At 41.8% G+C, this 17,731-nt stretch overlaps 1 protein-coding gene across 8 annotated transcripts in view; it reads right to left on the bottom strand.

Moving 5' to 3' along the window:
- Positions 1 to 17,731, bottom strand: part of RNF34 (ring finger protein 34) — a 310,787-nt gene that overhangs the window by 135,562 nt on the left and 157,494 nt on the right. For all 8 annotated transcript variants that reach the window (XM_078667516.1, XM_078667520.1, XM_078667514.1 and 5 more), the window contains one exon: positions 3,721 to 3,936. In XM_078667516.1, the coding sequence (XP_078523642.1) occupies positions 3,721 to 3,921 (201 nt within the window). In that variant the 5' untranslated portion in view covers positions 3,922 to 3,936. The remainder of the gene's footprint in view (positions 1 to 3,720; positions 3,937 to 17,731) is intronic.

Genomic DNA, 17,731 nt, shown 5'->3' with positions numbered 1-17,731 from the left:
AATAGTCTTGGACCGAGAGCCGCCTTTGAAACACCAGCGAACAGAACTACTGACCCTGCGTATTCTCAGCAGTGGCAAACATTTTTAACCAAGGTTCTCCCCAGTCTCGGATCTTGGGAACTGTAGTCGGTGTTCGTAAATATTACATTGTAGCCTTTGTATAGCTCTTACTTTACTACTCCTGTACGGGGCACCTGACCGCCTACCCGCATGGATAGCTAGCTACACCGTACACAGAAGATCAAACAACGACATTTGTATAACAGGATGAGATTGGAATTTACAGTATTCATGCATATCTTCTTCCTTCACAAACGAATGAGTTCATTGGTGCGAATCACTCCACAGTAGATACTGGTGTGAGCATAGCAGATTGATGCTGGTTTATCCAAATCGTTGTTTAACAAGAAATTTAAAAAAGCATTTACAATGCAATAGGTATTGCATTTACGCCAGTTTGAGCTGTTGGCATTATAAATGACAATGCCTTTAATTTTATTTTGTTTTTTGAAAACATAAATAAAACACAGTGTCATTTACAATGCCGATAGCTTAAACTTGGGTAAATTGGAGACCTATTGCATTGCAAATGCTTGTTTTGCTTTGTAATAGCCAGGCATTTAGCAATCATCCTTGTGATATCTCGGCCTTAACCTCAAAGATTGTATGGGATACTTACTCCCTTGCATACCCTGGAACCTCAACTAAGTAAGCAGGGTATTCGTATAATTAAGAAATTAATACTACAAGGGAGCTGCTGCAAGGCCTTTTTGTACCCATGCAAATTGAATGTTGCCACCAATTGGGCATACTTCCTATTTACAGACAGTGCAGCTGCAAGGCCTTTTTGTACCCATACAAATTGAATGTTGCCACCAATTGGGCATACTTCCTATTTACAGACAGTGCAGCAGCAAGGCCTTTTTGTACCCATACAAATTGAATGTTGCCACCAATTGGGCATACTTCCTATTTACAGACAGTGCACTAGCAAATGCATAAAATGTCCTTGTCGGAACACCAGCTGTCACTAATTTAAGCTGCTTTGAGGCAGAAACACCTCAGCAAGTCTGTGGAACTTAGGAACTCTTATCAAGAGTGTGTCCAGAAAGGCATACAAGGAAGGTTTATAGTATGGGGCTGCTTATTCGAATACAGTATCTTCCTTGCTTATTTGTTAGGATTTGAAAACAAATAAATGTGGATACTTCTTTCAAACGTTATTCTTGTATTCGAGACACAATCATATGTGCAGCATGTGTGCATCATTATAATATGATACTGTACTTATTCAGACCCTATATCCTTGGGCACTGTGCTGAAGATTAGAAAAGAAATAAAATACTGACACTTCAGGTAAATCTCCAGAATTTAGTTTGTGCGAAAGGGACAAGCATATTATCTGAGATACATGTATTCATATTAACTATCCAACCTACATTGAAAAGTATGCGTGTTGCATGGAAAAGTGGTGGCCTGCATACTTTATTATCAAGGCAAGAGCGACAATACGTCAAGACATATTGATCGTTACATGTTATGATCTAATGTCTCTTGTGTCTCCGTTCTAAAATATGTAGATTATCATCTTGTCAGCTAAGCCATCAGCAATTCCACTCAAATAATGCAAGTGATCGAAGTGGAAACTGCAATTCAGTTTAGTTATAGTAATGTAGCACTGCAGAATAATGGCATGCAGAATATTCTTCAGGCAGTCCAGAGACCTTATTTATTTATTTTAATTTTTGGGATTTTCTGTAGGGCGGACTTGACCCACAAAAGCATCAGAATGATTTTACAAGAGAGCAAGAAGTATGTTCTAATCAACAAATACCTTACACCTTCATTAACTCCTGAGCCCGACACTGGACTGCATAGAGTAGGACAGTAACTCTGACTGGAACTGGTGTAGACCGTACAATAAGAATTGGTTGATTTTTAAGTTTCACACTCTGGTCCAAGGACAGAAAAACAGTTATTGCGATCGCATTGGTGCACTAAATTGACGAAATGTAGGGCTGCTGCACGGCCTTAATAAGTTTCGAGTCAGCCAGTAATGTATTAGGAATAGGAGGTCTTGGATGACGAATATGAATTTTGAAGGGACAGTACACTGTGGATAATCAGAATAGAAAAGCCACTTGCCTCTGTACTTGGCGATGAGAGACTAGAGGTTAATTTAGAATTGAATGGGCAGTCCAGCATGCCATGCCACTGCCTATAGCCACCCTATCGAGAGGACCCTTTCTTTGATCAATGGGCATCCCCCCAATGCAGCGGATGAACTTTTGGCAAACTGAATGCTGAACGAGCTACCACGTTGTTCCATCCCACCTGCCATATATTTTCGTTTCTCAGAAACAAATCCTCAAAGTGAGGGATTGCTTGTGAAATACAATAAAAATAAATTTTCTGACAGAGGGAATTTTCTCCACCATCCTGGGGCAGAAAAACTCACTTTAGATAGGACAAGGCTTTGGCCACAGTGGCACAGCAGCCCTGTGGGTCAAAGATTTCCAATGGTGGAGAAAGCCAAGGCTCTTCAATAGGGGAAACAGCAGTTCCTCTACCTCTGAATGAGAGTCCTACCTATTTATGGGACAGGAGAAAAACACCAAAGCTAATCCCTTGGGCTGAAGAATAGAAGTGAAAACCCCTTTGAACAGCCTAAAAAATAAGCCAAGATATGTGTATTTGGGGGCAAATGAAGAAGCATACAGTGAAGTTATAGTAAAAAGAATAATTACAGGTGCCTCTCCATAGGAAGAGAAAAGCGAATAAAGGGGATTCGCTCAGGAGCAAATGGAAAATTATTACAATATTTTTCAGCTCCCTATGGAGGAACGAGCCACTCTGCACTAGAATACTGTTACGTTTTTAAATAATACCAACTGTGTGTGTCCTGAAGAAGGTGAAGTAAAGAATGTGAGCTTCATCGAAACGCAGCATCTTGGTTGGCGGCTAGATGTTGAAAATAGGGGAGAACGTATGCCTGTCATTTATATTAAATGAATGAGTTAGTATAAGTAGATGTTTTAGGATGAGGGAAGGATGTTCCTATGCAATATAAAATAAACCGGGAATTCATATTGTGGAAATGAACTACAATTTTCTATTGAGATTAAAGAATTTGATTTATTTTTTAAATAAGTTTATAGTTGGTGTTTTTGTCACATACTGTCCAAAGGTTTCATCCTTCTGAGAGGGAAGTACATTTATATATACATATTTTTGAATAGACACATTAAGTAACTAAAATGAGTACCATGACGTATGCATCACTTGTCCAGGCCAGGACAAAGACGGCTCTGGACCCCAAAAGTGAGGGCTGTACCCACTCCCAGCAAAAAGAGGGCACTGGGGGCCTAGTCATGTCGGCTACAGTAATTATTAATTAAAGCCCATTGACATCTACATTTCCTTGGCTCACTAGCAATGAACCAAATAGATTTTTTTTGCTTCCTGGTACGCGTCAGAAAGACAGCTCGTAACCCAAGTACAAAATGATTGGTGTCTGTAACAGCACAATATTTCCGGTTGTTTTAATGATTTTGTCTGTGCAAGTCATGTGTGTTTATAATGGAAGGTGCGGTGGGATACATTTCTCGACCTGGTGACCTTTCTTTCCACACGCTGGGTGCCAAAACAAACAAATGCAGGTTTTTGTATTTATTCCACGTCTCACTCGCTCTAGTTTACATGCTTCACGGATTTACTCACCTTTTTCCTAAAGACAGAAAATGCGAGTCCACAGGCTTTACATAAGCTGTTGGCCCCTCCGGCGGAAGGTGGGAAAGCTGAAAAGTCGGCGTTTGGTGCAAATCTGAAGGGCCCTGCACCACCTCCAAACCCGGCCTGCTGGCCTCGGACGGCTCCGGTCCCCATGACTTCATTCAGCAGACCACAACATGACGCCCACATGGAGGTGGCCCCCGCCTGAGGAGAAACGAAAACAAGGTCAGTGGCAAGAAGGGACCGGGGCAATCTGCTCACAGGTTCAAAAACGCAGCGACACAAACCAGCTCTCCCTGTAGTTGCCACGATATATACAACAAACAGAAACCTTTTAGCCATAAAGGGGAACCCCAACGGGCCGTAGAAAATCACACAAACCCTCTCCGTCATTGCAACACACCTCACTGGAGGCTCCCGCCCCGCAGTTTCTCTTTTGGTTTTCAGGGTTAGTTAACATTTAATTTTTTGTTATAGTTCTGTAAGTTTATATATCGCTGTTTGGAAAGCGAAACTACTCCTTTTAGTTTGGAATCGATTTAACTGTATGAGATACACTAGCCCCCACATGCATCAATGTGGGATTTTGCATTTCTTAAATAGCGAAAATTAAGGAATCGCTATTTAGGAAATGCAAAATCCTATGCATCAAGAAATCCTAAAAGTTTTTAGGATTTCTTAATTTTCGGAAATTGCAATTCCTTAATTGCGAATCGCAATTAAGGAATGGCATTACATTGATTCCTATGGGCCTAGAGGCCCATAGGAATCAATGCCGTTTTGCATTTTTTTTTTTGCACTCGCAATTTGTTGATGCATTGCAAGGGTGCAGAGGGGGGGTCCAAAGGACCCCCCCCCCCCTGCACCCCTGAAATGTATTTTCAAGTGCATGTTTCACACACACATGTCCTAAGGACATGTGTGTCTGTAACATGCAAGTTTAAAAAATGCATTCTTTTGCTTTTTTAAAATTTTTCGCAAATTAACACGAGGGTCAACCTCGTGTTAATTTGCACTTCCAATTTCAAAATTCGCTATTTTTTACAAATTGATGCATTGCATTTAAGGAATCGCACAAATGCGATTCCTTAATTGCATTTGCATTTTTAAGAAATGCAAAAAATAGCGAATTGTTTCATGCATCCCAAAAACGTATTTAGGAAGTGCAAACGGCCGAATTTACCGATTCGCACCGTTTGCACTTCCTAAATAGGTTGATGCATGTGGGGGTATGTGTCCGAAGAACACCACGCACAAATTCCCTGGTGGCGAGTTCTTGATCAGGTTTTGTACACACCCACATCATCCACACGGTTTAAAGAGACACTCGCGGAGACAGTCAGGTTTAGTGAAAATAATGTTGTTTTTATTCAGTTTAAAAGCATGCAGCAAATATTTGCGGCTACGAGTTCGAGGAGGGAACACCCTTATAATAAATGTAAAAGAGAAAACTATTTTTGCTGTAAAGTTTATCAGCGTTAACAGATCAAACTCGTTTCAACGCGCCTCTGTTTTTTAAGGGGGTGGGAGGGGGGTTGTTACTGAAAAATCCATCTAAGGCAAGAAAGTCGCAGACACTAAAATGCTTCATTCCTTCTACAGTAATGGCTGAAATAAAATGAAAACGTTATTTCTTTTAGACAAATAATCATGCCCGCACTACAACACATCAGATTAAACAGTAAAAGAATGATACACGCTTATTATTGTTATAGTAGAGGTCACCATCCCCGAGAATCCCAGTAAGAATTCAGATTCTTCAGTGCAATACCTACAGGGATGGCTCAGCAGGTTTGGCCACAGGTTCTCAGAAATCTGGAGAAAGTTTGACCCAGAGCACTGCTACTGAAGATAAGGGGTCTCTACAGTTGGCACAAGATTTGCTTTTTGATATCTGGCTAAAAAGTTCTAACTGCCGGTGTAATGCATGTATAACAATGAACTCGTTCGATGCTGATGACGGAACCGCTCCGTCATCAGCTGCGGTGGCGCTGTGCTGATGACGGAGCGGTTCGTCAAGGCCCGGCCGCTGTGCCTGCGCAGCGCGGATTCCGCACCTGCGCTGGTCGTTCTATTGAGCGGGCGGGGCCATGACAGAACCGCTCCGTCATGAGCACAGCCCAACCGCGGCTGATGACGGAGCGGTTCCGTCACCAGCATGCGCCTGCCGCGCGGCCGCCCCGCCCCCTTAGCGCTGCGGCGGAATAGCCGCCGCAACGATGTGGTTAAAAAGCACTGGCAATGCCAATAGGTCTAGCAAATAGGATTGTTACATGGTAATGTGAAATGTTACAAGTAAATAGCAGGGGAATGGATATATCATTGTGTGAAAGCAAAGAACTGTACAATAATATTGCTGTAGGTTAAAAGGTCAGGTGAAAGTTGTACTGTCAAGCCAGACCTAAACATCCTTGTAGGTTAATGACTACGCTCCTCCCACCTGTGCTGCTGCAAGAGAAAAACACCATACATTATCTAGTTATCCAACTCTAAAGCTATGGCACATTATGGAAAACCTGGGGGTGGATCCCAATCTGCTGGATCTTATAAAGCGGCTTCCATATGACTTAACAGCTATACGTTATGTCCCACGGGGAAAAAAGACCACACAGATCAGTTCATTATGGGGCGTGAGACAGGGGCGCATTTTTGCGCGCTTCCTGTGTCTCCTATTAAAGTAAAAAAATGGTTCTGTCAGGTTCTCAATTACTTGGAGCAAGTAGCTACAACTTACTTGTAACACATATCAATGATTTGCGAAGGGAAAAAAGAAAATCATAACACCCCAAAATTAGAAATCAATAGTATATTCAGAGAAAATCAAATAGTTATGGCTGTCGCAATTTACAATTTCAATTGTAATACGAAATGCGTGACTATGGTGAAAAAGTGACATGTGGTGGTTGGTGATAAGAACAGTACACTATATACAGAAACAATTGAGCGTGCAATAAAAGAAGAGAAAGAAGGATTTGTTATTAAGTCCTTGTTATTTTAGCACATATGCTTCAGGATCCAAATGACAAATAAGACTGTGATAATGAGAGTTGTGCAGACATATGTAGTACGTCGACGTTTCGACCCTGTAAGTTGCGCAAACGTGAAATGTGTCAAGGTGGGTCTTCTTCAGGACAGGAGGGGGGATGGGCAGCCAGAAAGCAGATTCTTTAAGTATCTCTGAAAATTATCAGAAGCCTCATAGTTAGATATGGGTTTAAAATTAAAACCTCATACACCTCCACTAGCCGGTTTGAGCCTGTTTGAGTACTACATGTCACTTTTTCACCACAGTCATGTATTTCGTATTTCAATTGAAATTGTAAATTGAATTCTAATTTTGGTGTGTGTCATGATTTTCTTTTCCCTTTGCAAATCCTGGATACGTGTTACAAGTAAGCTGTAGCTACTTGCTCTAAGTAATTGAAAACCAGAAAGAACCCTTTTTTACTTTAATTCATATACCCAGGTTTGTGGGACACCGGGTCACCCCATTACGTTTACTCCTGTGTCTTCTATACATAGAGGGGGCCAGTAAACATCTGATGGAAACAGGTAAGGCTATGCCAAGGATCGAGAATCATTGCATACCTATTTTGCTGTGCATGTCCCGGACAGCAAATGGTTTATAAATAATGCTGGATTCCTTTTCGTCTTACATGGTCTCCCTAGACCTAAAAGTTAACTATGACAAACCAGGTTATGTCATGCGGGAGGTCTAACGTAAAAACAAGCTTTTTACAATGTGGGGGAAAACACCTGGAGAAGAGGAACACCTTTAATTATTATCCCTTGGCTGGTATGCTTTTATTAATGTCAAAGTTCAGCAATGAGGAAGTAACGTGCAGGCAATCTTCAGATTCGCTAGAAAACTAAAAAACAAACCTACTAAAGAGATGCTCAAATTATACATAAGAATATGCAAAGAGGTTTGGGGTTATGAGAATGCGAAAGCGATTAGAAAATGCATTCGCTCGTAGATTGCAGACAGTCCCGACAAGTACAGGAACTTATATTGCCCATGAGGAACTAAGCTTCCCTTATATTGAGGATCAAATCGGATTAGGTGTAGGGGGAATCCTGAAGCAAGCTTAGTTAGAGCATGCTTGGCTGATTGTCTGGCATTACATGGTGTGAACAAAATACCCCGGGTTGTACACATAAGGAATATTTGTAATAAATTGGACGTGGTGTAAGTTTTCACAAACCCACAAGGATGTAATTTAAGTTATACAGAAACTATCAAACCGATACCTAGAGGGGCATAGGTAGACTAGAATGTAAAGGGTGTTTGAGTTACAAACAGTTGTGAAATATGCCCCGTTCTCAACAAAGAGGTGCCTCGAGACATATGTGAGATGGATATAAAACCTACCCCAGAACCACTTTTTAGCCCTTTTTAAGCTTAATGTCGTACACTTTAAGGTAGCTTTCCCCACGAAAAAAAGCTGGCGCCATTGTTTACCCCCATGCAGATGTAACAATACTACAAAACAAAGTATGGGTCATTTTATTGTGTTCTGCCCCCTATACCTAAGCCCACGCAAATCCTTTTTAGGTCTCGCCTGTCGATGCGCATGCGCATCGAGCAAGCGAGACTATAGGGGCTCATCTACTCTTTATCTAACTTGCAAGGAATCGTGGCGATTCCTTGCAGTGCCCGTGACTTTTAAGCTCAATGCGCATGTGCATTGAGCTTAAAAGCGCGTGCACAGCCGCCCGCATTCCTCCGACACCTTTGAAGTGAAGCTTAGCTTCACTTCAAAGGCCCGGCTTCTTCACACCCACATGCCGCTCTGCCCCGCTCCGCCCCCTCCCCTGAGTCATCCTGCCTGCCCCTTCCCGCCGTGTCGCATTTCTCCTCCCCCCTCCCCTCTCCCCTCTCTTCCCTCCGTCTTGTTTTCTTTGATGCTGGTATTTCCATATCTGGCAGCTTCCTGCCCTCACCCCACGCACGCTGTTTATTTATTTATATTTAATATGCAGGAGATCTCAGTTTATTTAATTTATAATTAATGATGCCGCCCACGCTGAGGCTCGAACCCTGTTCTCCTTCTCCAAAGTCGGCATCGTTATATGTTGAGCCACCTCTTCGCACCGTTTGTTTGTGCTGACTTTCTTGCTCTGCCGCTGCTGGCAGCGGCATTGCGCTTGGAGGGAACATGTAATTGACCCGTCTCGCTTCTTTTCATTTGAATTTTTTTTACATTGTCTCCTTCCTTCCGCCCCTCGCAGTTTGTTTTCCTTGCACCGTCCCTTCTTACAGTCCCTTTAACCATTTTGGTGTTGCTCAGCCCCAACTAGCATGTTATTGTCAAGCCTCCAAATATGCAGCACAAACACGACGTACAAAGAGATTAACGTGTTGCCTGGAGCACATTTCGGGAATAACATTAAATGAAAGCCCAAACCCGCTTTACCGCAACTTGCTTTCACTTGTTGTCTTTGTTTCCAGTGCTATTTTAGAGCTTTGTGCAAACTACACTCTCGTTATTTTGCTGGTAATAACTTTGAGGGAATAGCGTATTTTTGTTTTTTAAATAGCTGGCAGCTTCCTGCCCTCACCCCACGCACGCTGTTTATTTATTTATATTTAATATGCAGGAGATCTCAGTTTATTTAATTTATAATTAATGATGCCGCCCACGCTGAGGCTCGAACCCTGTTCTCCTTCTCCAAAGTCGGCATCGTTATATGTTGAGCCACCTCTTCGCACCGTTTGTTTGTGCTGACTTTCTTGCTCTGCCGCTGCTGGCAGCGGCATTGCGCTTGGAGGGAACATGTAATTGACCCGTCTCGCTTCTTTTCATTTGAATTTTTTTTACATTGTCTCCTTCTTTCCGCCCCTCGCAGTTTGTTTTCCTTGCACCGTCCCTTCTTACAGTCCCTTTAACCATTTTGGTGTTGCTCAGCCCCAACTAGCATGTTATTGTCAAGCCTCCAAATATGCAGCACAAACACGACGTACAAAGAGATTAACGTGTTGCCTGGAGCACATTTCGGGAATAACATTAAATGAAAGCCCAAACCCGCTTTACCGCAACTTGCTTTCACTTGTTGTCTTTGTTTCCAGTGCTATTTTAGAGCTTTGTGCAAACTACACTCTCGTTATTTTGCTGGTAATAACTTTGAGGGAATAGCGTATTTTTGTTTTTTAAATAGCATGCACGAAAACAGTATAATTTCAATTTGCACCACTTATTTCCCATGTTTGTGTCAATGTAAAAATCGACCCTGCACACCCAGCACCAGGGCCGTGTGCCTCAATGATGCAGTACACGCACCAGTAACTGAAATATGACGAAAGACTGAAAGGAGTAGCTACAAGCTGTGCTCTAGTTCTGCTCTCCAAAAAATCAGCAAAGAAACAAGCAATTAAGAACATTTCATTGAAGAAACCATTGAGCAGGAAACAGAAGGAAATCCTACAGAAAGAATCCTAGAGAAAGAAGCTTGAGGTATGTAAACACTTTTATTATGCAAAGGACGTCAATTTCAGGATGCTCAGATGCTCTCATTGGAGTGAAGCGATGGCTTACGTTGAATGAAGAAGCAGCTCTGAGCACTTCAAGAACAGCTGTAGTTTACCACAAGGCACAGAGGCTCTGGCAAGCTTGCATAATGTGGCGGTAGTCCACATCTCGTCATCTAGTGCCCCTCCCTCTGACCACATTATAACACGTTTGTGCCGAGTTGGCTCTATGGTTTATGCAGGAATGAAAAGAAACAAGTAAAATGCATCAGAGATGAGAAAATAAAAAACAGCGAATCTTTCGTACTAAAAAGATGTATGTGAAATAGTTACGAATCTGTTAAAATATGAGCGACAATCCTCAAGTCATCCACAACTTACACTGGTGCTGTTCACTGAAGGGTTCACACTCTGCTTATTCAATTGTTGGCCTCTTGCTGAGATGGTGAATAAAAAGCTATTTAGTGTTCATTTGTATTAGAGCATGAATTACAAGATCAGCGAGTAGTAGTGAGACCACCCAACAATTCTCCATCAGTTGGCAAGTAAGGGGCCATTCTAAAATGGCAACACCCAGATCCTGGACTGCCTAACTCTCGGCCCACCCATAGTATAGTCTGGTAAAGATGATGCTCACGAGTGCCTGTGCAGCAACAAAAAATATCAAAAATGCATAATCTCGCCGGCGCTGAACTATGGATCGATAATTATTTGTCAAATACATTTTTAAAACATAAATGTTCCTCTAAGGCACATGGCAGATGCTATCTGTAGCCTTGAAAGTCCATAGGCCCTGAGAAGTGAAAGGTGATTGGTGAGGGCAAGTTGTGCTAAGACATACTCCTAAGCTTGTGTGCTCACCCTCACCCTCAAACCTTCACCCTCAACCCCTCACTCACCCTCACTCTCACTCACCCTCACTCAGCCTCAACTACTCTCACTCACCCTCAACCCCTCACCCTAACTCACCCTCACCCTCACTCACCCTCAACACCTCACTCACCCTCACTCACCCTCACCCTCACTCACCCTCAACACCTCACCCTCAACCTCAACCCCTCACCCTCACTCACCCTCACTCTCACTCACCCTCAACCCCTCACCCTCACTCACCCTCACTCACCCTCACTCACCCTCACTCTCACTCACCCTCAACCCCTCACCCTCACTCACCCTCACTCACCCTCAACCCCTCACCCTCACTCACCCTCACCCACTCTCACCCTCACCCTCACTCATCCTCAACCCCTCACCCTCACACAGTGCAATAGGTCTCAGACCATTTCAGTTAGAGCTTTAAGAAATGTTTATGGCTTTTTTTATTTGTAATTCTTTAGCATTGGCTACAGGAAACAAAAATGCTAAACATTTACAAAAAAAACCCATAAACAATTCTAAAAGCACTAACTCTAATGGTGCGAGACCTATTGCATTTCCAATGCTTGTTGGTTCTGGTGTGGCGTAGCAGCGCTTAAGGATTAGAAAGCACTAACAGGGGTTAGAAATGTTGCAAAAACTCCCTACGGTGGAAATAAGCTATGCTTTTTACAAAAAAAAATAAAACAGGCTTTTGCAATCAGAGAAAGATACGAAGAATATACAATTTGAATAATGCATTCATGAGTAATATTTAGCACTTTAGCAATTGCACTCATCACTTTATGAATGTAATGCATGCATTTTATTCTTGGTTATTATTTTATCTATCTTAAAAACGGAGTTTTTAATCATTTGCAATTATGGTGATGAATGAATGTTATATAATGGTTTTGCTGGTTTTATGGCATAACGCCAAATAAAGTACTTGTTAAAGAATTGAGCTGGTTATCTAAGACACATTAAATAGCATTACAATGGCATGTATGTTCCCATGAAAATTCTAGCTCAATGCAGCTGGAAAAATGGACAAAATGATAACTGCTGTGTGGAGAGCAAACACTTCATTTTGTGGAAGCACACAACTTCGGCTCCCTCAAAACATGTACTCCTGGCCTCTTACAGGTGGACGGGGCCAAATAGCCTCAAGCCAGACCATAGACAGGACCTTTATGCAGATGGAAATGTAGAGAGCTACAATAAATTTGTTCTTGAGTTTAGCTACATATTAATTTAGATCCGCTCAAAGAGCTTTAGCTGACAGTGTGAAACATGTATAACATGCATCCTAAAGATGCAAACCCACCACACAGCACTTTATTTATAAGAAACTACTGCACAACAATCTCGGTGCAGTACGTTACTGAACCCTATGAAAACTAACCCACCACACAGCACCACATACTGTTAACATTAATCCACAGCTCGGACATTAACCTCCCCAACCCCACACTGCATAACACTGTAAATACACTAACCTAGCACAGTGCAACTTAGGGCCTCTAACCCATCGCACAGGACTGCATCCTAAGGCCACAGCCCCACCACATAATACAATAATCTTGTCACACTGTACACATCCTAGGGGCACTAAAATACCACACTGTACTGCATGCTCCTTGAGGGTGGAGATAGGTTCATGCCCAACCAAAGTCACCCTTAATAAGGAATTGTGGGTATGGGATTCATCCATCACTGGTACCCCACATTTCTGCAGTGAGAGAGACACTTTTTGTTGTACCTACAGTATCACGTATAAGGGTCAAATTTTACTCTAAAATTATCGTAAATCTGATATTACAGCAAGTGGAGAATTTCCAATGTAGAGGTATTGACGTTCTGCCTATTTTTAGTCTTGGTAATACCACTTCACCCCATAGGATGACCCAAAAGGGTGATAAGCAAGATGGGGTTTTTTCTCCTTTTAAAGATCTAAAGATTTGGGTCTCTAAGGGGAAACGTTCGGTCTCCCAGGCATTGCCTCCTACACTAATCCCGAACTCTTTGCCATCAGAGGATAATCATCGGTGGAATTGGCTGCATAGTGCCCTATCAACTAAGAGCACAGATAATTCCAAATTATTCCATCATCTTTAACAATCAATTGAAAATTATTTCTTGGAATGCAGCTGGGATACATAGTAGTCCAGAGAAACTAGAGTTTTTATTCTCGCTGGGAGTAAATGTGATTTGCATCCAAGAAACATGGTGTACTGATAATATCTATGTAGGGAAGGATTACTATGTGTTGGAAGCGCCGGCTGCCCCATCCAAGAAAGGTCATGCCAAAGGGGGAATCGCTTGCTTGTTATCTAACAAACTGCACTGGAGATTCTCGCATTATATTGACCCAAGTAATCTCTTTCAAGCTATAACAATAGCAAATCTCCCCAGCTCTCTAAATAAGTCTGCTGTCGTAATCATTAATGTGTACATTCCTCCCGAAGAGCGTTTTAATATTTTATTGAAGCATGTATTTCAGTATATCGGACAGATCAAAAATGTTTATTCTCCACCCGAAGTTATCCTAGTTGGAGATTTGAACTGTAAAATTTCTAATGCTAGTTTAAATCTATTTAGAAATAAACCCAAAGAAGAGGCTTATTTTATTCCACAATCCCTCTTTCCAGACAAAATAATAACTAATAAAAGAGGGAAGATTCTGCTGGAAGAATTATCGGCAGTTGAGGGGCTCATTTTAAATGGGAGATTTCCCTCTGATGTGCCCGCGAAATTCACTCATAGGTCCCCTTTTAGTGCCTCAATTCTCGACTATGTGATCTCAGATTATGACATTTTCCCATGTATCCAGGATCTCACGATAGCCCCTACATCCTTGAGTGATCACAGCATAATCATTATAACTCTTTCCTTAAAACCTCCGCCCACTGAGTCTTGGTCCTTCAATAACAATGATGTTACTTTCCATGGATCTTCGGGTAGATGTTTTTGGAACCCAACTGCCATTATAGGTGTGCATGATACTCTATGCAAAACTATATTAGAATTAAACGACTGGCATGGTTCCAAAATTGTTAATTTTGAAAAATTTATGAGGAAGATCATTTTAGATGTAAAAAAGGTTAGTTGTTCTAGGAAAAAGGTCATTTTTCCCAGTGCATTGCGCATCCTGAATAAGGAAATAAATAAATTAGTGCGAGAGCAATTTTTAGGTAGATCAGGTGAACTAGCTAAAGAAATATCGAGGTTAAAAAGAAGGAGAACTAGATTAAAAGCGAAACTAAAAAAGGAGAAGGAAGACTCAGTATGGATAAACTTGCGGGAAGCAGTTGCGCATGGCAAAGCCAGAGAATTTTGGTCCATAGTTGGGAAGGGATGTGGTACTAGAACGAGCCCTCTCCCCATCCCTATTTCTGAAGAAGTATGGTCCTCTTACATCCGGAAGCTGTATGCAGGGAACGATACATCGGCTGCAGATAGTGACCCTGACCTAACATCTGAGGGTCCGATTAATTATCCTACAGAGAAAACAATAGAAATGGCCATAAAGAACATGCGCTCCTCCGGCGCAATGGGACCTGACGAACTCCCTATGACGGTTCTGAAGCAGGAACCCTCACTATGGAGTAAGATTCTTTTCCCATTTTTTAAATCCTGCTTTGATACTAAAACGGTCCCTGCCTCTTGGAGGGGAAGTATATTGGTTCCTATTTTTAAGAAGGGAGCTAGGGATAGCCCCATGAATTACCGTTTGATTGCTCTCCTCGACTCAATCGGAAAGGTCTTCGCTAAATGTATCCTAATTTTACTTGACAATTGGATCGAGGAGAATAATATTTTACCATTTGAACAAACTGGATTCCGTAGGGGGCACGGTACATTAGACAATCTCACCACCCTACATGTGATTTCTGATAAATATACACATGTGAGAGGGGGGGTGGTGTTCGCTGCTTTCATCGATTTCTCCACTGCGTTCGATAAAGTTGATCGTCGAACGCTGTGGAGAAAGTTAGCAGCCCTTGGTTTACCACCTTATTTATTGGATCTTCTACGTGCTCTCCATACGGAAACTTGGTGTAGTGTTCTCCAAGGGGGCGAAAGGGGACTTTCGCACACAATTCCATCTTTGAACGGCCTTAAACAAGGCTGTCTTTTGGCTCCATTATTTTTTTCCTTATACACTGTAGACCTTCCTGCTTCCTTGACAGCCAGCTTGTGTGGGTACAGCTCCGGTGGTAGGGGGGACCCCTATTTCGTGTTTGATGTATGCAGATGATATTCTTGTTTTAGATTTAACTCCCAAAGGTCTCGCTAATCGGCTGCAAGCTCTACATGCTTTTGCTGATTCCCATTTTATGAAGATTAATACATCTAAAAGTAAAATTATGTGTATTGCCGGGAAAAAGAAGTGCCGTTCTGAAAACTTTGGATGGTTTATCGGTGGCCAGAAATTAGAGGTTGTTAAATCCTATACCTTTTTGGGTAAAATAATTGCGGCCAATTTGAGTGAGAGGCCCCATATCGAGCATAGTTCACGTAAAGCCCTCGCTCATGGCAAAGGTTTAAATTCCCTCTATCTTGCCACTGGAAAAAGACACTTCGCCCGTTTACTTGAGGTGTATAGGGCAAAGATTCCTGCTACGATATTATATGGCATAGAACTCATAGAGCTGAAGCACTGGGATTTGTCGTCACAAAATTGAAGGGAAACTCTTAAGATCCCTATCTACCCTCAACACCGCGTGTTCATTGGCCGCATGTAGGTTCGATTTCGGTCTTAGGAGCAGCTGGGTTCAGGGACTATGTGCCCTGGTAAGATGGGTGGTTTGCTTGGCTAGAGCCGAATCGGGGTCGATGAGAGCCCTCCTTAAAAATTAATTGCTGGGCAACTTTAAAGAGTTCTCACGAATAGTAAGGAACTTTAGAAGAGCTGTGTCACTTTTAAAGTTAGATGAAAGTGTTTTGTTCCTTCACTCACCAACACAGCTAAAACTCCTGCTAAAACAGGCATCGTGGGAACTATGTTTTCAAACCGATAAGAATACAATACAAGAAAAAGGGGGTTGTGACCTCCTCCTTAATTCTTATTCTATGAAGTTGGCCCAACCCTATGCCACATGGAATATGCCACATGGTGTTCGCAGATTATGGTTTCTTTTACGATATGATTTACTGCCCCTAAATCTACTTTTATCCAAATGGTAGGGAACCTCTCCTATGTGCAATTTTTGTAACTTGAGTATTCAGGATCGTATGCATGTCTTGTTGATTTGCCCTGCACTCCGCCTATTGCGGCTTAAATGGTTAAAACCAATTTGTCTCCGACTAGGTATTTCTAATGTGAATATTTTTCTACAATTTCTGTAATGTCCTCCAAATGAAATGTTTTGCTTCCACATTTTTAATTTTTTTAAAGGTTTTTAACTATTTATTAAGGTGTTTAGGTGAGGTCTGACATTGCTTTCTCTTGTTTATTTGTCAATGGATGCAATTAGTTTCGTGTGTGTTGATTGAATTTTTCCTTCGGTATGTAATTTGTATTGTGAATTTTATGTGGCCCTCGTCGAGAGCCAAAACATAATAAAATAAATTGAATACAGTATGCAGAGACGTAATTTCTACAATAAGATACAGTCAGTCTATAATTGACATCACCAGTGCAGCGACTTAAACAGCTGTGTTGGCTTGGAAGTGCCCCAATGAATGTATCCAAGTGTGGATTTATACAGCGTGAAACTACAGGCCATTGAAGAGCTTTACAGAGGAAGTTGAAAATACTCTGCTTTAACACAGAGGAGAAAGAGGAGAAAGAGGAGTGAAGGCTGAAACAGTGTGGCTTGAGAAGTAAGGGCCTAAGCTCTTTCACTGATTTTAACTTCAATATACTCCCTCTGCTGAAAAAAGTTTAGAATGCAGTGGTCTAGCTCATTATACAGCTAGACCAACGAGCAACATCCAGCCAGCACTCTAGTCACTTCAGTGGCTGCCTGCCATGTGCACAATACAAAAACACAAACGACACCATTTCACAGGGCACTAACCCACCATACTGCACTGCAGGATAGGGACAGTAACCAAGCACAGCGCACCCTTGGAAAAATAGGCCACAACAAAGCATCCAAGGTGTACTAATCTAGCATTTTGTGGAAACTAGCACGCAATGCTTTCGCTTGTGAAATTATTATTACTGACGCCCAGAACACATTTGTTCAAGGGTCAAGGACAATAAGTTTTCATGTCTATTTAGCGCATTGGACAAGTAGGTCAAACCCGCTGAAGCATAAACCCTTCGGATGCCAGCACCACATCATGGATCTGTGAAAGAAGATAGCCTGCGACTAAAGCAAGGTTTGTATCCATGTGTAAAAGGTGTTAGAACTTGTATAAAGGATTCAGCAATGCGAAATGTACTTTTAGGGTGACTATTCTAAGGAAATGCAGTGAGCTGTGAGATCAGTGTGCATCACTAACAATATCTCCAGTGTAAATATGTGCTCACGTTTGCAAAATTTAACAATTTGAGGCTTTTTATATTGCTCCTAGAATGCTGCCCGATTATATGCAAAACCATGCATAATCAAGATAAACAAAACTGTTGATTGCTTTCAAAATAAAATACACCAAAACAAATTCAACCTGGAAATAAATGGTTTGCTGATCGACTGCAACTTTAAACATCATTTCTCTGAG

Source organism: Lissotriton helveticus, chromosome 11 (assembly GCF_964261635.1).
Source record: "Lissotriton helveticus chromosome 11, aLisHel1.1, whole genome shotgun sequence".
In the NCBI taxonomy this organism is placed as follows: Eukaryota; Metazoa; Chordata; class Amphibia; order Caudata; family Salamandridae; genus Lissotriton; species Lissotriton helveticus.
The sequence above is the reverse complement of the archived record's forward strand: the minus strand, read 5'-3'. Positions and strand labels throughout refer to the sequence as shown.